The sequence below is a fragment of the Mustela nivalis genome (genome assembly GCF_964662115.1).
Source record: "Mustela nivalis genome assembly, chromosome: 16".
NCBI lineage: Eukaryota > Metazoa > Chordata > Mammalia > Carnivora > Mustelidae > Mustela > Mustela nivalis.
The window spans coordinates 1,994,459-2,014,933 of record NC_139035.1 but is presented as its reverse complement, the minus strand read 5'-3'; the positions used below and the strand labels follow the sequence as shown (position 1 = coordinate 2,014,933).

Genomic DNA, 20,475 nt, shown 5'->3' with positions numbered 1-20,475 from the left:
CGGCGGCGCCGCTGCGGGCTGCGTCCCGGGGTGCGGCGCTTGCGGTCCCGGACGCCGACGAACTGAGCGCCGAAGCCGACTCTCCAGAACAGGGCGGTGGTGGCCGCGCCCGGACTGTCCCCTCCGTCATGTGGTGGCCGCGGTCGAGCGAGGGCGGAGCAGTGATGCGCGGTCCGTCCACACCGCGAACAACAAAGTACCAGACGGGGAGTCGGCGCGAAAGCGTCCCGCAGCGCCCCACACGGAGCGTCTGAACGCGCAGCCGCCGCGTCACCGCGCGCCGGGGTCCCCCTCGCCTCACTTCCTCCTGCGCCGTCTGCGGCCGCTAAAGACCGAGGCCCCGGTCGCGGCTCGAACCCGCTTCGGTCGCGCAGCCCCACCCGGAGCCGAGCTCGCCCAGCCGACGGCTGCCCGCCCGCCCCCAACAGGCACCGGCTCCCGCCGCTTCGGGACAGGAGCGACCCCCGCCGCCGTCGCTCACCCACGCGCGGGAGCCGGGCCTCCCACCGACCCCCTTTCCGGCCGCCGGGGACGGCCCTCGGCTCCGCGGCCCGCTGTGGGGCGTCCGCGCAGCAGCGCTGCGAGCGGGGGCTCCGCTGACCCCGAGGGCAGTCGTCTCCACACCGTCAGCGGGTTCGCTTCACTCTCACAACGTCCTGTGAGAACAAACCACGGACAGCGCGACCCGTCCCGCCGTGGTCCTCGCTGGATCGCGCGCAGCGTCAAGGGACCCGCCCCCTCGCTCGAACCGGAACCGCCCCACCCCCGGCTGCTGCGGCCCACGCGGCGCCACCGGCCGCGGTCGCGGGCTGGAGAGACGTCCCTCTGCGACAGGCCGCGGTGGCCTTCCGTCCTCCCTTCTGCGCCCGCCCCCTTACTCCCTGGTAGAAGCGACGGCGGCCATTTTAGGTTCGGGCGGATGTCAAGTTAAAACTCGCGGCTTAAGGCCTGAAAACTAAAGTCAAGACCAGCTTGCGAGTTCAACTTAAACGCCAGGCGAGGAAACGGCTTCACAGGCTGACCAGGCCGCTGGGAGCGGGGACACACACACACACACGCGCGCGCACACACACACACACACACACACACACACACCCCGCGCGCCCACACTCAAGATGGCACCGGCCTCAGAGTCACCTGTGCGGCCGCTCTAGCTCGGTTCCGGGTTCGTTCGCCTCAGTGGCGGCGTCGGAGGCCTGAAGGCTGGCGTTCTGTCCGGCTTCCGGACCCGTCTCTATGGTGGCGGAGGGAGCGTCCCCCCGCGAAGACTGCGCGTGTGGTGGCTCCGGCCGCACAGGGTAGGCGAGGGCGCTTGGTGTCAGCAGGGGGCGAAGGGGGCCCCCGAGCCAAGACCCTCGGCCGCCCTCCCGCAGGTAACGGGGAGTTCCGCGGCGCGTCCCCCGGCAGTGCGGGCCGGGGCGGCGGGGGAGCGGCCGCGAGCGGAGGCGGGGGACGCGCGCCCCACTCGCGGGTCGGCGCGGCGCGGCTGCCGGTTGAGCTGCGGCCTCCGCCCCGCCTCCCCCTGCCTGTGCGGGGCGCCCTGCGGATCGGGGCTTCGCGGGCGGCGGGGCCGGGCCTGGCGGGCAGGTGAGCGAGGGGAGCGCCGCCCCGGCCGCCCCCGGCGGAAGCGGAGGGACCCCGCTGGCCCCGGGCGGCCGTCCGCGCCGCGGGTCGGGCGAGGGTGCGGGGCGCTGGGAGCCGGCCGGGGCTGGCGGCGGGGCTGGGAGCGGGGGCCGCCCGCGTTCTTGGGGGGAAGCGCCGGCCGCGTAGGGCCCCGGAGGCCCAGCTGGCTCCGTGCGTGCGTCGTGCTTTTCCTCAGGGTGAGGGGGAAGCGCGTCCCGGAGGAGCGCGTTGGGCAGCCGGTGCGCACCGACGCGGGCCCCGAAGCCCGGGGTCACCGGCTCGCGTCGTTCCTGGGACCCGCGTGCGTGTCCGCGGCCGTCTGAGACCCGCTGCAGCCGCGCTGCGCTCTCCCGGCCCCGGAGGGCTGGTTCCGTGCCGCGGGGGCAGCGGCGTCCCCGGACCGCCGTGTCCGCTCCCCGCAGCTCGGTGCCGGCCGCCGTCCCCGGAGCCGCGGAGCAAGAACCGGGTCGTCTCGGTCAAAGCTGGAGGACGGACAGAGTCCCGCCGACGACGCGGGTTTCCTGGTGGAGCGTGAGGTGCCGGGTGACCCGGACAAGCGCCTGCGTCCTCCACAGGTGGCCCCGAGGCGCGACGCGACGGCTGCCCAGGGAAGCGGGGAGGGGCGGGGGGAGCCGGGCAGCCGGGCACGTCGGGCCGCCGCCAGCGCTGCGTCCGGGAGGCGCGTGGTGAATCCCGCAGAATAACCTTGCTGGGGCAGGGTCGAGGCTGCGCTTTCCTCTCTTTTTGTGACTTTTTTACTTCAGAGCAGTCGGCAGCACATCTTTTTCTTGCCCCCTAATTAAGTTTGCCCTGGGCGTAGGCTGGAGCCCTGCTCCTGGAGAGCGTCGCCCTCCTGGCATGGGTAGACGTCGGGCAAGGTTAATCGTGCTTTTTCTTGAGAAAGGGAGTCGTTTCTTTTCTTTCTTTCTTTTTTTTCCCCCCGAAGTTGTATTTGTTAGTGTCTTAAGCCCAAAATACACACTGCTGAGAAAATTACCAGTTTGAACCTCATAAAGATTTCGTAACTCGGTGTTGAAAAGCCCAGTGTTCCCACAGGGATGTATTTTGCTATTTAGAAATGACTAAGGTGATGGGGCGCCTGGGTGGCTCTGTCGGTTAAGCGTCTGCCTCAGCTCAGGTCATGATCCCAGGACCCTGGGACGAGACCTGCCTCCAGCCCATATTGAGCCCATACTGGGCTCCCTGCTCCGCAGGGGTGCCTGCTTCTCCCTCTCCCTCTGCCACTCCCCCTGCTTGTGTGTGCTCTCTCTGTCCCCCCGCCCCCCGAAAAAGACAAATCTTTTTTAAAAAATGACTAAATGCCCATTGCTGTACCTCTGCTGACTTCGATCGATTCAGCCAGAGGACCACTCCTCAATCCTGGTGACCATCTTATCTCCTTTGGGGACTGATATTAAAACTAAACAAACACGTGATATTCTGCCAAGAGGATTTTCATTTTCTTGTAGTTCCTTACGTGTTGATTTTGACAGCTGTATTTTGTGGCAAACAGAGAAGGAAGTTAGACTAACCTCAGATACACACTTTTCAAAGTAACCCTTCTCTGACTAATTCCTCCAGTCTGACTGGTTTTTCAGGCACAGGAGTTACCGTTTTCTGCTGATGAAATGGCACCTGGTTTCAAAGAACATGGACCCATTCAAGCTACCTCAGGTGGACCTCTGGCCGCCCCTGGTAGTAGGAGTGTCAACGAGGCAGGGAGGAAATGGATTTACAGCTGGGTTTCCCAGGGCCTCAAGATGAAGGGTAGCAGTGCGCCTTACAGACCTGGCTGCGCTGCTCCCAGCCTTTGCTTTTCCTTCTGCTGCCAGCTGCCTTCCTCTGTGCTTGCCAAGTTTCTGCTTCTTCATGGTTTTGGCTCGCCATAGCCCTGACTCTGCCTCATGGCATCCTTTTACCTTCAGCTAATGGAACTCTCTCTCATCATTCAGATTCCTGAGGCAGGCAAGGATCTGGCCATTATAGCTCTTCACCCAGGCCCTTGGTGCTAGGGATGGCTAATGTGTGAATTGACTGGCCTTTGGCTCGGGAAGGGCCTGACCCATTAGCCATGCTCTAGAGAAGAGGAGCAAGACCCAAGTGCTTCATGTGACCCTCACGGTTCAGCGGGGGATTGTCCCAGGTTGGGTGGGCACCCACCATCTCCAGAACAGGAGACTTAACAGTAGTTGCTTTTCCCCATGAGCCTCCTTTAACAACTAATTTTCTTTGTAGTCCTTGTGGAGACTGGGACATATAGTTGAGACACTTGGCATTTTTAATACCGTTTCCCCCCCCCCTTACTGTTCTTAAGATAAATTGTAGAGGAGGTAGCAGCTCAGTGGATTTGTTACAAAGACGACTTAGTTCTTATCCGCAGAAGTATTCTTGGACTTTGAGTCATTTCAATTTCAGATCGCCTTAGCCCTCGTCATGTTGTGTTCCTGCTGCTCTACGTCGGTGGGTCTGTGCGCCTTGGCACTGTCTGGTAGGCGTGTGTCTTGAGCAGCATCTCATGCTTCGGTAACACGCTGTTGTGTGGAACTTCACTAAAGTGGAAAAAAAAATCTCAGTAATGGGTCCGCGTGTGATTGCTGGTATATGTTTATTTAAAGGATGGTTTTTTTTTTTTTTTAAGATTTTATTTATTTATTTGACAGAGAAAGATCACAAGTAGGCAGAGAGGCAGGCAGAGAGAGAGAGAGAGGAGGAAGCAGGCTCCCCGCTGAGCAGAGAGCCTTATGCGGGGCTCAATCTCAGGACCCTGAAATCATGACCTGAACCGAAGGCAGAGGCTTTAACCCACTGAGCCATCCAGGTGCCCCTGGATGGGATTTTTTTGACTGAATTTTTAAAGATCGTTGCATGTTTGGCCTTGTTACTTAGAACTAGCAACTTCTTGCTCCATTGCCAGAGTTAGTTAAGAGCCCTCGTTATGTTTAATTCATTACACTGTGGTAAAGCCAGAACTGCATACTGACATGCATTTTTCAAACATATGTAGTTTGGCCTCTACCGGCTTAAAAACATTTGAACTAGTGTTGGAAAGTATGGAAATTTCCACATAAATCTTCAGGATCCTTATGGTAGATGGCCTGATCTGGGTGGAACTTGGGGGTGGCTGCTCCCCTCAGAGCCAAGCGTCCAGGTAGGCGGCCGCAGGCCTGCTCGAACTGCGAGAATTGGTATCGCCGCTGCAGAGAAAGGTGGGGGAGATGCAGGCACGTGTCTGTCTGGGAATTACCCATGATCTGACCCCTCCCCCAAACCTCTGTTAGGACTTGAGCATGTTTTTTTGTTTTTGTTTTTGTTTGGGGTTTTTTGAGCATGTTTTTTCAAGTCTTTCTGTGAACGTATCTGTATGCGTGTATGTAGATGCACACATAGATGGGGACATAGATATATGATGTATATTTCTTTTGGAAACAATGTTATTGAGGTCAAATTGATACATAATCAACTGAACATACTTGAAAGCATACAGTTTTCCAAGTTTTGGTATTTATAATCAGCCTTCACCATAATCAAGATAATAACTCTGTCGATTCCCCCCAGAGTTTTCTTACCCCGCTCCACAATCTTCTCCTCTCCCCCAACCCCTCTATCTGGGTCTCCACCCTGGGCAGCTGCTGATCTGTTTTCTGTCACTATAAGGTAGTTTGCATTTTCTGGAATTTCACGTATGTGTGCATTTTTTAGCATTTGGGATGACAGAGTTTGGCACTTTCCCCTTTGGACTTGGCTGGAGCGTGAAGAGAGGTGTGGGCGCGCTCTTTGCTGTGGTCATTGCCCTTTGTGTTCCATGAGTTGTCTCTTTCCTTTCCCCGTGTTCTGCTGGTGCTCGCACTGCTTTGCTTGGCCCATATGAGCTCTCCACTTGTTAACATGTTTTTCTTCATTGTTAGAAATCCTCCAGGGGCGCCTGGGTGGCTCAGTGGGTTAAAGCCTCTGCTTTCAGCTCAGGTCATGATCCCAGAGTCCTGGGATAGAGCCCCACATCGGGCTCTCTGCTCCGTGGGGAGCCTGCTTCCTCCTCTCTCTCTCTCTGCCTGCCTCTCTGCCTACTTGGGATCTCTCTCTGTCAAATAAATAAATAAAATCTTTAAAAAAAAAAAAAAAGAAAAGAAATCCTCCAGGTTGGGGCGCCGGGGTGGCTCTGTCATTAGGTGTCTGCCTTCAGTTCAGGTCGTGATCGCAGTGTCCTGGGATCGAGCCCCCCTTTCGGTTCGCTGCTTGGTGGAAAGCCTGCTTCTCCCTCTCCCACTCCCCCTGCTTGTGTTCCCTCTCTCACTGTGTCTGTCAAAAATATAGGTAAAATCTTAAAAAAATACTCTAGGTTATAATGTTCTTTTTATAATTTTAAGCTATTGTCTTCCACATTATTATACAGAAGTTTTCTCCCTGATGAATTATCAGATTTTTGCTGCCCTTTCCTGTGAGGCCAGTATGTGCACGGGTTAGGGAGCATGGATGATCTTGTCCTGGTTTTGATCGGCCCCGAGCCCGGGAAGGGTCTCCGTGGGAGGGAGGGGGGTGTTGGGGCCGGGCAGGAACTGCCTGTGATGCTTAAGTGCATTTTCTCTGGAGCCCTGGGTGGGTACTTTCAGGCTTGGCTGGGAACTGGCTGAGCTTTTGCCATTTTTACTGTCACACGGCCTCGTTGGTGAGGATGGGAGGAACGAGCGGGTGGAGGGGCTGGGTCAGGGCGGCCGGGATCCCCAGCACACGTGGCAGACAGACTCACGCTGGGTGGTGGTTTCTGTTTCAGCCCCGCTTGCTTGGCCTTGAGGAGGAGGCGCCGCTCTGCCCCGCTGCGGAAGGGATGGGATCGGAGAGCAGCGCTTTGAAGAGCTACAGGCTGGAGGAGCCGCCTTTCACCCTGCCCTCTGGACTCGCCGTTTACGCCGCTGTCCTGCAGGATGGCAGATGCGCTTCCGTCTTCGTGTATAAGAGGGAAAACGAAGACAAAGTTAACAAAGCTGCCAAGGTACCGGGAGAGTGAGGCTTTTTAGTGCTTTCTTAGTGCTTTCTCCTGTCTCGTTTTCTGTTTAAAGTGTAAAGTCGAAATTACCGAAGGTGCAAGGAGGCAGATGATAAGGAACAGTGTTCTTGTTCCGCTGTCCGTCCTTCGTGGGCGAATCTCCCAATTTGCATGACACGGTCAGATGCCAGGGATAGCCAGAAAGCTCCATGACACTCAGTATGATAGCTTTTTTTTTTTTTTTTTTTTTAATCTCATTTTTTTTTTTAAAGATTTAATTTATTTATTTGACAGAGAGAAATCACAAGTACACTGAGAGGCAGGCAGAGAGAGAGAGAGAAGGAAGCAGGCTCCCTGCTGAGTAGAGAGCCCGATGCGGGACTCGATCCCAGGACCCTGAGATCATGACCTGAGCCGAAGGCAGCGGCTTAACCCACTGAGCCACCCAGGCGCCCCTCAGTGTGATAGCTTTTATCATCGTATTTTTTTAGTGAGAAAGTTCGGAAGGTAATTTTACATGGCCATTAGAAGGTAAAGGAAGTTAATCTACCTTAGCAGAAATCTCTGAAGTCTTGACATTTTGGTAAGTATATTTTTTAAGTTGTAAAATTTATTTATTTTTACTTATTTATTTGAATTTTTAATTTTCTAATGTTTGTATTTTAGTTTTTAAATTTGAACATGGTTGACACACAATGTCACATTAGTTTCAGGTGTACAATATAGTGATTCGACTTCCCTGTATGGTAGGCCGTGCACACCATGAGTGTATTGATGACAGACCTAGAAATAGAATATTTTAGAAAGTGTGACTGCTGCATTGTGAGGTCCGAGAAAGTTTGTTGAGCTGGAGTATTAGGCTGGACACCCCAGAAAGAACGTTGGGCCTGGACTCTAGTTCTTGGGCGGGGCCTCGCTCAGATCCTTCACTTCTAGAGGCTTCAGTCTCCTCTTCGGGAGGAGAGCCTCCCTGCTCCCACCTTGCGGCCACTCCTCCTGGAGGGGCACCTGCAGGAGACCCCGACCTCTCACCAGAAAACATGATAGTACCTCGGTAGAATAATCCTAGCTGTTGTTTTGAACTGGAGAAAACAAACATTTTAATTGGCATTTCCTTGGATATGGAGTCATTCAGATTATCTTCCGGAAGGTTCGGCAGGGGAAGCAGAGTTGTGGCTCTTCAGTGTTAATGCAGGCACATTCCTTCAGATGGACTTAGAGCTTTGTTCTGTCTGAGTTGTGATCTGTAGTCCCGTGAGTCCCGCGTGCTAGCGATGCGTGGGAGGCATGGGTGTCTCCGCCATAGAGATGGCTTTTGAAATGGCTGTTACCTTTGTTAGTGATTATAAAGGGTTTTAGTATATCTGTTAGTGATACAATTTCGGCATGTTATTTGTCACATCAGTTCATTATTTGATGTTATGTCTTTGATGAGGCAGGAAGTTAACTCTTAAAAAGTTAAATGTGGTGCCTAAAGATCACATTCCCCTTGGGATGCATTTTCTATTAGTAGTGGTAAAAAGCATAGCTGGCTGTTCCATTGCTAAGTAATTTCACTTTTTGGTAAGAATTTTTTTGTCTTTCTGTCCCATCCAGTTACTGTTAATACTTTTTATTGTGATTTTTGCAAAAGATAAAATGCTTTGCTTCACTTTCAGATTCTTATGTGCAATTCATATCTGACAGGCTTCCTGCTATTTTCATTTAATAAGATGGCACATTTTTAAGTAAAAAAAAATAGGGTGAGGGCGCCTCGGTGGCTCAGTTGTTTAAGTGACTGTCTTTGGCTCAGGTCGTGATCCTGGAATCCCAGGATCGAGTCCCACATCAGGCTCCCTGCTCAGCAGGGTGTCTGCTTCTCCCTCTGACCCTTCTCCCTCTCTTGCTCTCTCTCTCAAATAAATAAATAAAATCTTTTAAAAAATTATGGTGATTAGGATGATTATTACTAGTGAAATACTAGAGATTTATTATCATTCTCAGTTTTTCTTAATAGAACCATAGCATTTTTTAACATTATATTACTCTTTATGGTGTATGTACCAAGAAAGTTGAATAACCCAGATCAGAAATTCTGTTTTGTTTAAGTAGGCTCCACGCCCAGCATGGAGCCCAGCCCAGGGCTTGATCTCACGAACCTGAGATCAAGACCTGAGCTGTGATGAAGTCAGATGCTTAACCGACTGAGCTACCCAGGGGCCCCCAGATCATAAGTATTTGAAGGAGAAAAAGATCCAGTGTCAGTGTCTGAGGACTTCTGGGCTGGAGGAATTTCAGAACTTGAGAGGGAACATTTTCCCCCTTCGTACATACTCTTCTAAACCACAACTGACTCTTTTCCAGAAGTTTTTGTCTCTTGTTCTGCAGGCTATCTTGTGGCTTTGAATACCTGACACCTGAATCTGGGGATGTGAAATGGCAACGAAATGATACGAAGTTTTGATTTAGATGCAGTACTTGAAAAAAATGTATCACGTTTCATCAGGTTTTAGGACCTTGATTTTCCTGGATACCTGAAACATTAATACAGTCAACTCACCTCACTTCTTCCAGAGTGCAGACTCTCAGTCCTCCCTCTGGTAGTTTCAGTGACCACTTGAAGAGGGGTTAGAGCGTTTTCCTTGCAAACATTGTTCGGTCATGAGTGTGCTCTTCCACTAGTGTTGTTGATAAAAACAGGCCCCGTGCCCTGTGACCTCTGGAATAAGACGAAATGCAGGTGTAACCTTTGGCCACAAAACAGTATTAGAGGTCTTCTCGTTTTATCTTGATTTTATTAGGTCTTACAGCATTTTCTCCGTGGTGGTTATGACTCATTTCTAATGAAGAGTAAGGAATGATAAGTCCTAAATTGGAATTTGGTTACCGTGTTTGCTGTCCTCTGAGCACTTCGTTAGGGCCTCACGGGAAGGACGGACTCACAGAACGATTCCTGACTGTCTTCGTGCCACCAAGGCAGCCACGCTGGCTCCGGGAGTATGTATGTGGCTGCCGAGGCCAGGCCTTCTTCGTGATGGATTCGGGCGGCCCTGCGGAAGGGCTGGTCGGCATTTTTGAGAACGCACATCGTGTGGTGATGAGAAGAGAGGACTGCTTGCGCTGATCACTTCTGGAATGCTCTGTGGCTCTTCTGTCCACGTGCTCTTTTTGTTCCTTTCCCTGTTAGGCCTTTTCTGTACTATTTACAATCCTTATTCTAGTAAATCAACTTCCCTACGTTGTCAGCTTCTTAAAAAAATATTTCCTTCCCCGTATAATCAAAATCTGGTTCTCTCTCACGGCTGCTGAGCTGAGCGTTAGCCAGTCAGAAGAGCTTCAGAAGTTCCCCTCCCCCATCCCTGGGCTGGGTAGGGCCACCTCCAGGTGGCACGGGCCCCTTCTGGCCACGCCCATTTTCAGACTTCACATTCTCCTCCCCTGTGGTGGTGGCAGCGGTGGTGGCAGCCTTGTGGCTCTCTGCCCCTAGTCAGGTGTCCGCCGGAACCTCTCTGAGCTCCAGATCCACATTCTCACTTGTCTGTGGAAATCTCAACCTGGATATTTCTTTGGCACCTCAGGTGCGGGCTTTCCAACCTGGGATCTGTTCTGCCTTCCCGTCCTGCTCTGTATTCCTCGTTTCTCCTTGAACCTCCAGGTGCGGCATTTAGAAACCTCGTACTTCGTCGCTATCTTGGGTTCTCGTCTTAAGGGTAGAAGGAAGAATATTTCTCCCTGAAAATTCTTGCTCTTTAGTTCAAGCATCATGGCTATTCTGTCATATTTCTTCAAGGCAGTGAAACTACTGCTCGCTTCCTGGCTAGAAACTTACAAGTGAATCGGAGCAGAGTAGCCGCTGTGTTGTGAAAAAGCAGACCAGACCAGGGCAGAATATGGTAGTGAAAAGTTCAGCCCCTAGGGTGCGAGTTACCCTGCTGTGGCTCACAACCTGTTCCCAAAAAGTAGAAAGGGTTTGTAGTCAGGACTTGATTTTCACACTTAACATCTCCATGTGCACGTGGATGTGGATGAATGTGGACAGGTTTCCCAGCGCAGCTCTTTTTTAACGATCAAGGTCCTTACTCAGAATCGTCTTCCAAAGGCCAGTAGTAGAGCAGTGCATGGGGCTAACAGGGATTTGTAACTCTAGAACAGAGACTTCTTTTTTTTTTTTTTTTTAAGATTTTATTTATTTGAGAGAGTGTGAGAGAGAGACAGAGCATGAGAGCAGGGGGAGGGGCAGACGGAGAAGCAGGCTCTGTGCTGAGCAGGGAGCCCGATGCGGGGCTCAATCCCAGGACCCCGAGGTCATGACCTGAGCTTAACAACTGAGCCACCCATGTGCCCCTACGAGAGCTACTTTCCAGGTGCTCCTTCTGCACAGTCCCCTTTCTCCACCAGAACAAAAGTCTTTTATCTCTTCCGGTGATGAGAAAATCTCATCACACTTCACAGGTTCATCTTGTCACTCCCTCTGTTCTTTGGGGCAACAGAAGCTTGAATCAAGAAACGTTTCTGTTTGGGGACGCCTGGGTGGCTCAGTTGGTTAAGCAGCTGCCTTCAGCTCAGGTCATGATCCCAGTGTCCTGGGATCGAGTCCCACATCGGGCTCCTTGCTCAGCAGGGAGCCTGCTTCTCCCTCTGCCTCTGCCTGCCATTCTGTCTGCCTGTGCTCACTCTCTTCCCTCTCTCTCTGATAAATAAATAAAATCTTTAAAAAAAAAAAAAGAAAGAAACGTTTCTGTTTGATTAATTGCTAACTTCCCTGTGAATCTGATGTATAATTTATGCAAAATATTGTGTGTGCTGAAGAGGAGTGACAAGTGAGGTTATGGCTGCTAAGTTAAGTGCCCTGTTTGGAATCATGCAATGACTTACACCTTCCTTCCTTCTTCAGTAAACAAACGAGTCACTGTGGACCAAGAATTCTGCTGTGAACTTAGGGTTAAAAAAAAGGCAGAATGAAATTTATTATTTCATTTATTAACGGGGTGAAATTTACTGACTCTATTTCCATGCCAGTACTCAGCCAGGAAGTATTTCTCCGGATTCACTGGTCTGCCCTGAGTATTAGAGGAGTAAAAGAAGGCACAGAAAACCCAAGGAAAATACTTAGACTCCTAACAAATAAAAGCTGAATGAATATTTTTATTTTCCTGAATGGGCAAAAGTGAAAAGTTAAAAAGTATTTAATTATTGTTTTGCAAATTAGTTGGAATTATTCTTAAAACGCAAAAAGAAGAGGGAGGCTGCATAATTTTACTCAGAAACCATAGCTTAAAAGACACTTGCAAGAAGTTCTCTCCACTTAATCGTAGTTGTTCAGCCAGCTCACTAGCACAGCTCACAGCTCCTCTGGGTCTTTGCTGTGTTTATGTGCATACGTAGGGATTATTTTAAAGGCATATGTACAAATTAATGGTTCACAATTGTGTAAGAATTTTCTTAAGTATTTTTTATTAGAGTAACACAGGGGAGGCTAACAGCTTTCTTCTACAAGCAAAAAATCCTATTGGAGCTATTTCTAGAGTTGTCAAAGTTTGAGATTATCTTAAGAAAAGAAAAGAAACTAGACCATCCTTTTCCTCAGAAGATTCTCCTACGGTGTTCCCTAATAAACTAGTTCAAAGCAACTGATAGAAAACTTGTACCAGTGCTGTGTTATGGGCTCCTGTATGATCTCCTATTCTTCCAAGAAGGTATTTTAGAATGTTCCATTACAGAGTGCTTATTTGTGAAAATGAAACCCGATGTTGAGGTTTTTCTCCCAGTGGAATCTTGCATCGGATCAGTCTCCTGGTTTGCTGATTGGTTTCGAGGCTTCCTCAGTGTCCAGTGCCTTTTGCAGGGCAGACCCCAGAGATTGAAGGCCACGTCATTTCTTTTAGAAAATCTGGGTGATTTGCAAGGAAAACCATTATTCCGGCATTTTAAATTTTGTGGTCAATGATACAGTTATTACTAGCTGGGTTGGGCATCGTGGATGACCGGTCTGAGTGACTTAGGTCAGATTTTCCACAACATGCAGCACAAGGGAAGCTTGGGAAGTCTGTAGCTGATAACCCTGCAGATCGCCTCTCACAGTCAGACCCAGCATGGTCACGCACTTGTCTTCCGTCTCTATGTGCTCTGTGTCTGCTCAGAGAATGGTGTGTGCGCGGAAATTAATGCGCGGCAGGAGTTCGAAAGCGGGCCATCCATAACTCGGGGCTGTGCACTGACTCATGGCCGGTCGGGCGAGAAAATCAAGAGTGTTTTAATTTACTTTTAATCTTTTGTTTTGGTACATTCTATCTTGTAGGGATTTTATGGTATTTGTATTTTATTTATATATGTAAATCAAAAATGTATATTGTAGGTACATAAATGAGCTTCTCATCTAACGTTGCTACTGGTGTGAAGTATGTGAGCTAAAATGTTTAATGCTAACTTTTCTAGATTAATAAAATGGCAACAATTTTAAAGATGGTGAAATATTTTTAAGGGGATTAAGTGCTTGATTAAATAGTGAGGTCAAAAGTAAGAAAACAAGGGCACCTGGGTGGCTCAGTTGGTTAAGCGACTGCCCTTGGCTCAGGGCATGATCCTGGAGTCCCAGGATCGAGTCCTGAATCGGGCTCCCTTCTCATCAGGGAGTCTGCTTCTCCCTCTGACCCTGCCCCTTCTCATGCTTTCTCTCAAATAAATAAATAAATAAAATCTTAAAAAAAAAAGAAGAAAGCAAGATCAACAAAAGATGGCTAAGGTGCTTATTCATTTAAAATGATTTTGTAGCCTGGTGTGGAGTGTTTCTAGAACTCGTTCTCCTGAGCTCGGGAAGAGCGTGTGTACGGCAGTTGCTGGATATTGTTTTCCAACTGTCAGTTTGATCAGGTTTCTTGTGCTTTCATTTATTTTTTTGTTTGTTTACTTTTGCCAGTTCAATTGATTGCTGAGAGAGGAGTTTTTAAATCTCTAGCCGTGATCCTGGAATCATGGAATTGCTTCTCCCTTTTATTTTTGCTCTGTGTGTATTTTGAGGCTCTGCTGTTAGGGGCTTACACGTTCATAATTGTGATGCCTTTTTAACAAATTGTCCTTTTACTCTTCAAAAACTGTCCCATTTGATGTCTTGCAATGTACTGTCTTGAGGTGTATTTTCTCTGATGAGAATACGTCCACTCCAGCCTTCTTATGCTTCATGTTTTCGTGGCATGTCCTTTCTGTCTGTTCGGTTTCTTTCCACACACCTGTCTCCAAATTTATTTTTAAAGTAAGTCTCATAGGCCCCATATTGTTGGGTCTTCTCTTATATCTACTCCTAATTGGAGTGTTTAGATCATTAACATTTCATGTAATTATTAATGTTGTTGAATTTTATTATTTGTTATTTGTTTTCTATTTGCCCCCTTTTGGATTTTGTTCTTATGTTCCCCTTCTCTCTGTTTTTTTTTGTTTTGTTTTGTTTTGTTTTGTTTTTTTGGTTTATTAAAATAGCCCTTAGTATTTCATTTTATCTTGATTTCTCTGCTATATTTCTTTATATATTTTTTTAATGGTTGCCCTAAGGATTTCAGTTTAATAACTAGCTCATCGTCATCTGTCTGGGGTTAGAATTGTACCATTCACATAAAACATAGGAGGCTTGGAATCAGATAGAAATCTCCAGCCCCAACCCTGCTGTCCTTTTGTTCCATACATATCAACGCCATACACACACAGGCCCATGGTTAAATTGGGGTTAGAAGTACTGATTCCTCGCACAACTGGGCTGACTCCCTCAAAACTTAACTGCTAGTAAGGTACTGTAGAGTGGAAAACTTGCTGATAATATAAACAGTCAATAACATATCTTACTTGATACATGTTATATACTGTATTTTTACAATAAGGTAAGGTAAAACACATGTTAACTGGGAAAGTCGTAAGGAAAAGCCTTGTACAGCACCGTGCACTGTTTGTTGAAAAAGTCTGCGTAGAAATGGACACAGTTTAAACTTGTGGTGTTCGGGGGTTCCCTGTGCGTCACTCACGTGGAGAACCTGACCCAGCAGCGTTGTGTCTGCTCCACACAGTCCTGCGCAGCTTACCCAAGAGGCCAACGTGGGGCCTTGGAATCCATCCTGATACTTAACCATTTCTGCCGCTCTTCCTTCAGTTCTGGAGACCCACGTTTCCCTTTGGTGTCATTTCCTCTCCAGCCTGAAGAACTTCCTGTAGCATTTTTTTTTAGGGTGGGTCCTCTGGCAATAACTTTTCTGTTTTCCATCATCAAAAATGCCTTTATTTTACTTTTTTTTCCCGGAAGGATATTTTTGCTATATAATTCAGGGTTGATACTGTTTTTTTTTTGTCAGTGCTTTAGAGTAAGTATTCCCCTTTGTCTTTGGACCTCTGTGTTTTCTTTTCTTTTTTGTTTATTATTTGACAGAGATACAGCGAGAGAAGGAACACAAGCAGGGGGAGTGGGAGAGGGAAAAGCAGGCTTCCCATTGAGCAGGGAGCCCGGTGCGGGGCTCGATCCCAGGACACGCAGGCTCCATCCCAGGACCCTAGGATCACAACGCGAGCCGAAGGCAGACGCCCAACCACTGAGCTGCTCAGGCACCCCAACCTCTGTGTTTTCCGATGAGAAGTTTGCATCACTCAAATTGTCATTCCCTTCCACGTAATAATGGTTTTCTCTAGCTGCCTCTGAGATTTTTTAATTTATCTGATTTCTCCAGTTTGACGATAACGTGTGTGATGTAGTTTTCTTTGATTTATCCTGTTTGGTGTTTATTGAACTTCTTAAATCTGTAAACTTAAGTATTTGGCTGAATTTGGAAAGTTCTCAGGCCATTACATTTTTTATGCGCTAGTTCTTTTCTTCTCTTTATTGGGACTCCAGTTATGTATGTTAGACCTTTATTATTGTCACAGTTTCTTTTTTTTTTTTTTTTTAAGATTTTTATTTATTTATTTGACAGAGAGAGATCACAAGTAGGCAGAGAGGCAGGCAGAGAGAGAGAGAGAGAGGGAAGCAGGCTCCCCGCTGAGCAGAGAGCCCGATGTGGGACTCGATCTCAGGACCCTGAGATCATGACCTGAGCCGAAGGCGGCAGCTTAACCCACTGAGCCACCCAGGCGCCCCACACAGTTTCTTGATGCTGTGATCATTTAAAAAAAATAAAAAAGAAATTTTTCTCTTTGTTCTTCAGACTAGTTAGCATAGGTTCACTGACTCTTGCCTCTACATCAGTCTGCATTTTGTTGTTGAGTCCAATCATTGGGTTAGTTTCTAATATTTTATTTTTCCTTCCTACATTTCTTTCTCTGCTGAGAACTTCTGTTTATTTCTTGTTTTCCTTTACCTCTAGGGAAGAATGGTTGTAACATAGTGGGGAAATGGCCTTACATTCTTCCTAAGAGTTCTGTTATCTAGGCCATCTCGGGGTTGGTATTTCTTGGATGTCTTTTCACTTTTTTATGGTTCTTTGTTGAGTAGGAACATTTTGGGTTGCATCCCACACATTCTGAATGTCATGTTGCATCGACTCTTGGTTGTGTTAAAGTCTTCTAGAGATTACTGAGGTTTTTGATTCAGCAGTCCATCCCCTTTGGTTCAGGCTTCAAGTTTTCCAGCTGCTCGCCTGCACCCTTCCTGTGCACGGTAGTTCTAACCTCAGTTCATTTCTCAAAAGTTGGCTACGCCGGTTTGGGTCTGTTTTGTCCGTGCTTGATTCAGGAGTTAGTCTGAGACCCAGGTGGGTATAATAGATAACCAGAGCATCTCCTTCTCCAGTTCCTTCCCCTCTGGAATAGCCTCATACTCAGGCTTGTCTGGACTCCTCTCTGTCCTCCTTCTGGCCAGAAAGCTGCCAAGGTCTCGGTCAGAGTTTCAGCCCCCTCTGCTACACTGGCCTCCCAAGCAGGGCCTGCCTTTAGCACACAGCTGTGAGAAGGGCCAGCCCTAAACCAGAACACCTACTCCCACAGGGGTCTCTTCGGCCAATCCTGACTCCCCTGTGTAGTCTGTGTGCTCTTGTTTATCTTGCTGAGCTCTCAGGTCACTGTTGGGGTACTTTGTTCAGAGTATATGGTCGTGTCGTGGAGAGGCCCGGGCTCCTGGGTACTTACACTGTCGGAAGGGAACTGGAAGTCTCTATAGAATCCTTTAAATGTTGGTAAAGTGAAGGAAGTCAGAACAGGTCACAGATTTTCCTGTGCCTTGTTTGAGATTTAGGGGGGTAGGTGAGGAAAGTAGGGAGCTGGGAGGGACCTTGAATGGAACTAACTGTTCTGACTCGGACTGCGATGTACAAGAAACTACGGTTAGTCTGGTTCTGAGTCATTAACTCTCCCACCCCTTGCGTTTGTATCTTTAAAGCATTTGAAGACACTCCGTCACCCTTGCCTGCTGAGATTTTTATCTTGCACTGTGGAGGCAGATGGGATTCATCTAGTCACTGAGCGAGTGCAGCCTCTGGAAGTGGCTTTAGAAACGCTGTCTTCCGCTGAGGTCTGTGCCGGCATCTACGACATCCTGCTGGCTCTCATCTTCCTTCACGACAGAGTAAGTACCGCAGACACAGGCTGCCCTGGGGCCTTGACACAGACGGGAGGGCTGGCCTGTGTGGGAGTGCTTCTAAGTTAGGGGAGGAACAGAAATTCTCACGTGAATCTTCCTGTGGGAGACGAGCTTGTTGGAAGGCATGACAAGGGCTCCAGACAGGTGGTGTGTGCAGTGGGCAAGGCTTCTCTGGCCAGTTTTTTATAGAACTTTATTTTTATAGGACTTTATTTCGGTTTACTGTCTCCCTCTGGTTTGGGGGAAATATTTACCTGAAAACACTTGCATCGGGTATTACTATTCTTAAGAAAAAGAGAAAGCCTTATCATCAGTGTTGCTGTAAACCAGAGTTCCTGTTTGGTCCCCGGAGTTCTGTGACATTTTAGATTTTGAAGGAAGAAATGACCATTTCTTAGGAAAAGGCAGAGCTTTACATACCTGTTGTCATTTGAGTGGGTGTCTACTGAGAGATGGCCTCTTTTTTTTTTTTTTTAAGGTTATTTATTTATTTGAAGGAGCGAGAGTGAGCATGGGGAGGGGGGCACTGAGAGAGGGAGGAGAAGGAAGCTCCATGGGGACTCGATCCCACAATCCCAGGATCGTGACCTGAGCCAAAGGTGAACACTGAGCCCCCCGGGCGCCCCAGGAGACAGACTCTTAACACTGCGCTCAGGTTTGCTCTTAAGAGATAAGCATATAGTCTTAGGTTTACTTTTGGTCTATTATGTGACAGTATTATTGACCTTACTTTTTTTTTTTTTAAAGCAGTTTGTTTGGGGTTGTTTTTTTTTTTTTTTTTTAAGATTTTTATTTATTTATTTGACAGAGATCACAAGTAGGCAGAGAGGCAGGCAGAGAGAGAGGAAGGGAAGCAGGCTCCCTGCTGAGCAGAGAGCCTGATGTGGGACTCGATCCCAGGACCCTGAGATCATGACCTGAGCCGAAGGCAGCAGCTTAACCCACTGAGCCACCCAGGCGCCCCAGACCTTACTTTTTTTTTTAAGAATTTATTTATTTATTTGACAGACAGAGATCACAAGCAGGCAGAGAGGCAGGCAGAGAGAGAGGAGGAAGCAGGATCCCCGCCAAGCAGAGAGCCCGATGTGGGGCTTGATCCCAGGACTCTGGGATCATGACCCAAGCCGAAGGCAGAGGCTTTAACCCTCTGAGCCACCCAGGCGCCCCTATTGAGTGATTTCTTAATGGAATTTACATTCCATTAAGTACTGAGTGAGGCCTTTGACAGTCCTCCCAGATGAAAAGTTACCAGTCACCAGTTAGAAACACTGGCATTTGACTCATCTCAGTGTATTTTTTTTTAACTTTTTCTGTTAATTGGAGACAGATTCCGGATATCATCTTGGATTTATCACCTTTTAAAAATATGTCTAAGATACAGGGCACCTGGGTGGCTCAGTGGGTTAAAGCCTCTACCTTTGGCTAAGGTCATGATCCCAGGGTCCTGGGATGGAGCCCCGCATTGGGGTCTCTGCTCCCCAGAGAGCCTACCTCTCTGCCTGCTTGTGATCTCTGTCAGATAAATAAATAAAATCTTTAAAAAAAAAATATATATATATATATATATATATGTCTAAGATTCATATAAAGGAGAATTATTAGTGCTTCACATGAAGGAGTATTTTCTTTGTTGGAGAAGGTACATGCACATGGTAGAAAGTTTGAATAGTGTGAGAGTACATGCAGGGAAGGGTAAGCCCCCCACCCCGCATGCAGCCCCTCACCTCTGTCCAGAAGCCCCCACGGTGATCAGCCTCTTAGTCCCAAGAGGGCCGGTGTGCGTATGAACCACATGTCCCTGTGCTTATTCTCCTTTGTTTTTTTCAAATGTAAAAATCCCGTATACACTGTTCTGAACCTTCCTTTATATATATGTATCTTGGAGTGTTCCCTATCAAAATTTGCACATACTTGACCTAGTGAATAGAATATTTAAAATACATTTGTCTACTGAAATGATTTTTGGTTTGGAACAAAATACACTTCTATCCTGTTCTCATTTTCTTCTTCTCATTTATTTGGCTGGTTGTTTTGTTCTTTTATATAGTTTTAAATTTTGGCACTTTGGTGGTCTGTGGGGGAAAATTCCATCTTCCCCTTCCTCGAGCAGGATTTTTAAATGCCTGCTGACAAGATTTCAGGTGAAGTGGGTCTGGGTTTGTGATAGAATTTAGGTGAGAAAGAACTTAGAGGAGAAAAACAATACAGTAGCCTGTGGGAGCAAAGGTAAACTGTATCAAACTGTATCGTTAAAGGACGGAAGCAAACGATTCGGCTGTAAAGACGTGACCTCACGTCTGAGGAGCTCGGGTCCCCAGACGCCGGCGGAAGCAGGGACGGGCAGCAGAGGAAGAGCCCTCCGTGGCCGTGTGGTGCTCCCCGGCCTCACGGGGCCGAGCCAGGCTCATCCCATCCCTCGTTCCTTCCGGTTGTCCTTCCATGTTTCGCGCCGCCAGTGGGATGACTCACCGTATCTCTTCCTGGTGTTCAGTATTTAGTTTTTTTAAACTCCTGCTTCAGAAATTCTAGTGGCAGCTTCCTGCTCTTTTCTCCAGGGACACCTAACGCACAACAATGTCTGCTCATCCTCTGTGTTTGTGAGCGAGGACGGGCACTGGAAGCTGGGAGGGATGGAGACTGTCTGCAAAGTTCCTCAGGCCACACCCGAGGTAAGCAGGGGATGGGCCCTTGGTGCCTCTCAGAACTGGGTAGCATTTTGGTATGTGGGTCCTGCCTGGGGACTTTCTGCAGCGCTAGGGCGAGCGCAGGTCTAGGGACGTGACTTCACCGTCGGTGCTCGTGTTCCCAGAACGCTGGGCCTTATTCTTCAGAGGGGCCCCCGCCTCCATTCTTCTTGTCTCCCGATTTGGTCGCTGAGGAAACAGACTGAGAGGTAAACTGGCTCGGTCAGCTTTTTAATGGAATGTTCTGCCTGCTGCTCCTCGAGTACCTGCTCTTAATCACATCACCTAATGCCGAGTGTTGAAATGACCTTCGTGTGTCTGTTTTCTTTGCCAGTGTTGAGCTTCTTGAGGGGGTGAGAGTCTTAGATTTAGTCTCGCCCAGAGTGGTGCCTGGTGTGCATTACAGAACAGATGTTCGTTTACAACCGTCCACGGTGTCCACAGACACACACTGTGTCCTACCAGCCGGAGTCGAGACCCGCGCATCTTAATCCTCCCGGCGGGCTGTGTTGTCGCTGCCTCTGTACCTCTTCATGGTTTGTCTGACCAGGATCTACAAATTTCCCTCCTCAGTTGATGAACCTTTCTCTTCTGTTTTTTCTTGTTTTTACTGTTTTACCTGTTGCCGCTAGGCTTGCTCTTTCTGAAAAACAGAACAAAAC

The 20,475-nt window shown here is 48.6% G+C and overlaps 1 protein-coding gene across 10 annotated transcripts in view; it reads left to right on the top strand.

Moving 5' to 3' along the window:
* Nucleotides 1–1,192: 1,192 nt before the first annotated feature.
* SCYL3 (SCY1 like pseudokinase 3) overlaps nt 1,193–20,475 on the top strand; it is a 42,584-nt gene continuing 23,301 nt past the window's right edge. For 2 of the 10 annotated variants that reach the window (XM_082702725.1, XM_082702720.1), the window contains exons 1-4: nt 1,193–1,373; nt 6,392–6,610; nt 16,929–17,114; nt 19,685–19,798. In XM_082702725.1, the coding sequence (XP_082558851.1) occupies nt 6,446–6,610; nt 16,929–17,114; nt 19,685–19,798 (465 nt within the window). In that variant the 5' untranslated portion in view covers nt 1,193–1,373; nt 6,392–6,445. Of the gene's footprint in view, nt 1,374–1,435; nt 1,588–6,391; nt 6,611–16,928; nt 17,115–19,684; nt 19,799–20,475 lie in introns of those variants that run through there. The other 8 variants (XM_082702721.1, XM_082702723.1, XM_082702722.1 and 5 more) reach the window with 5 other exon arrangements.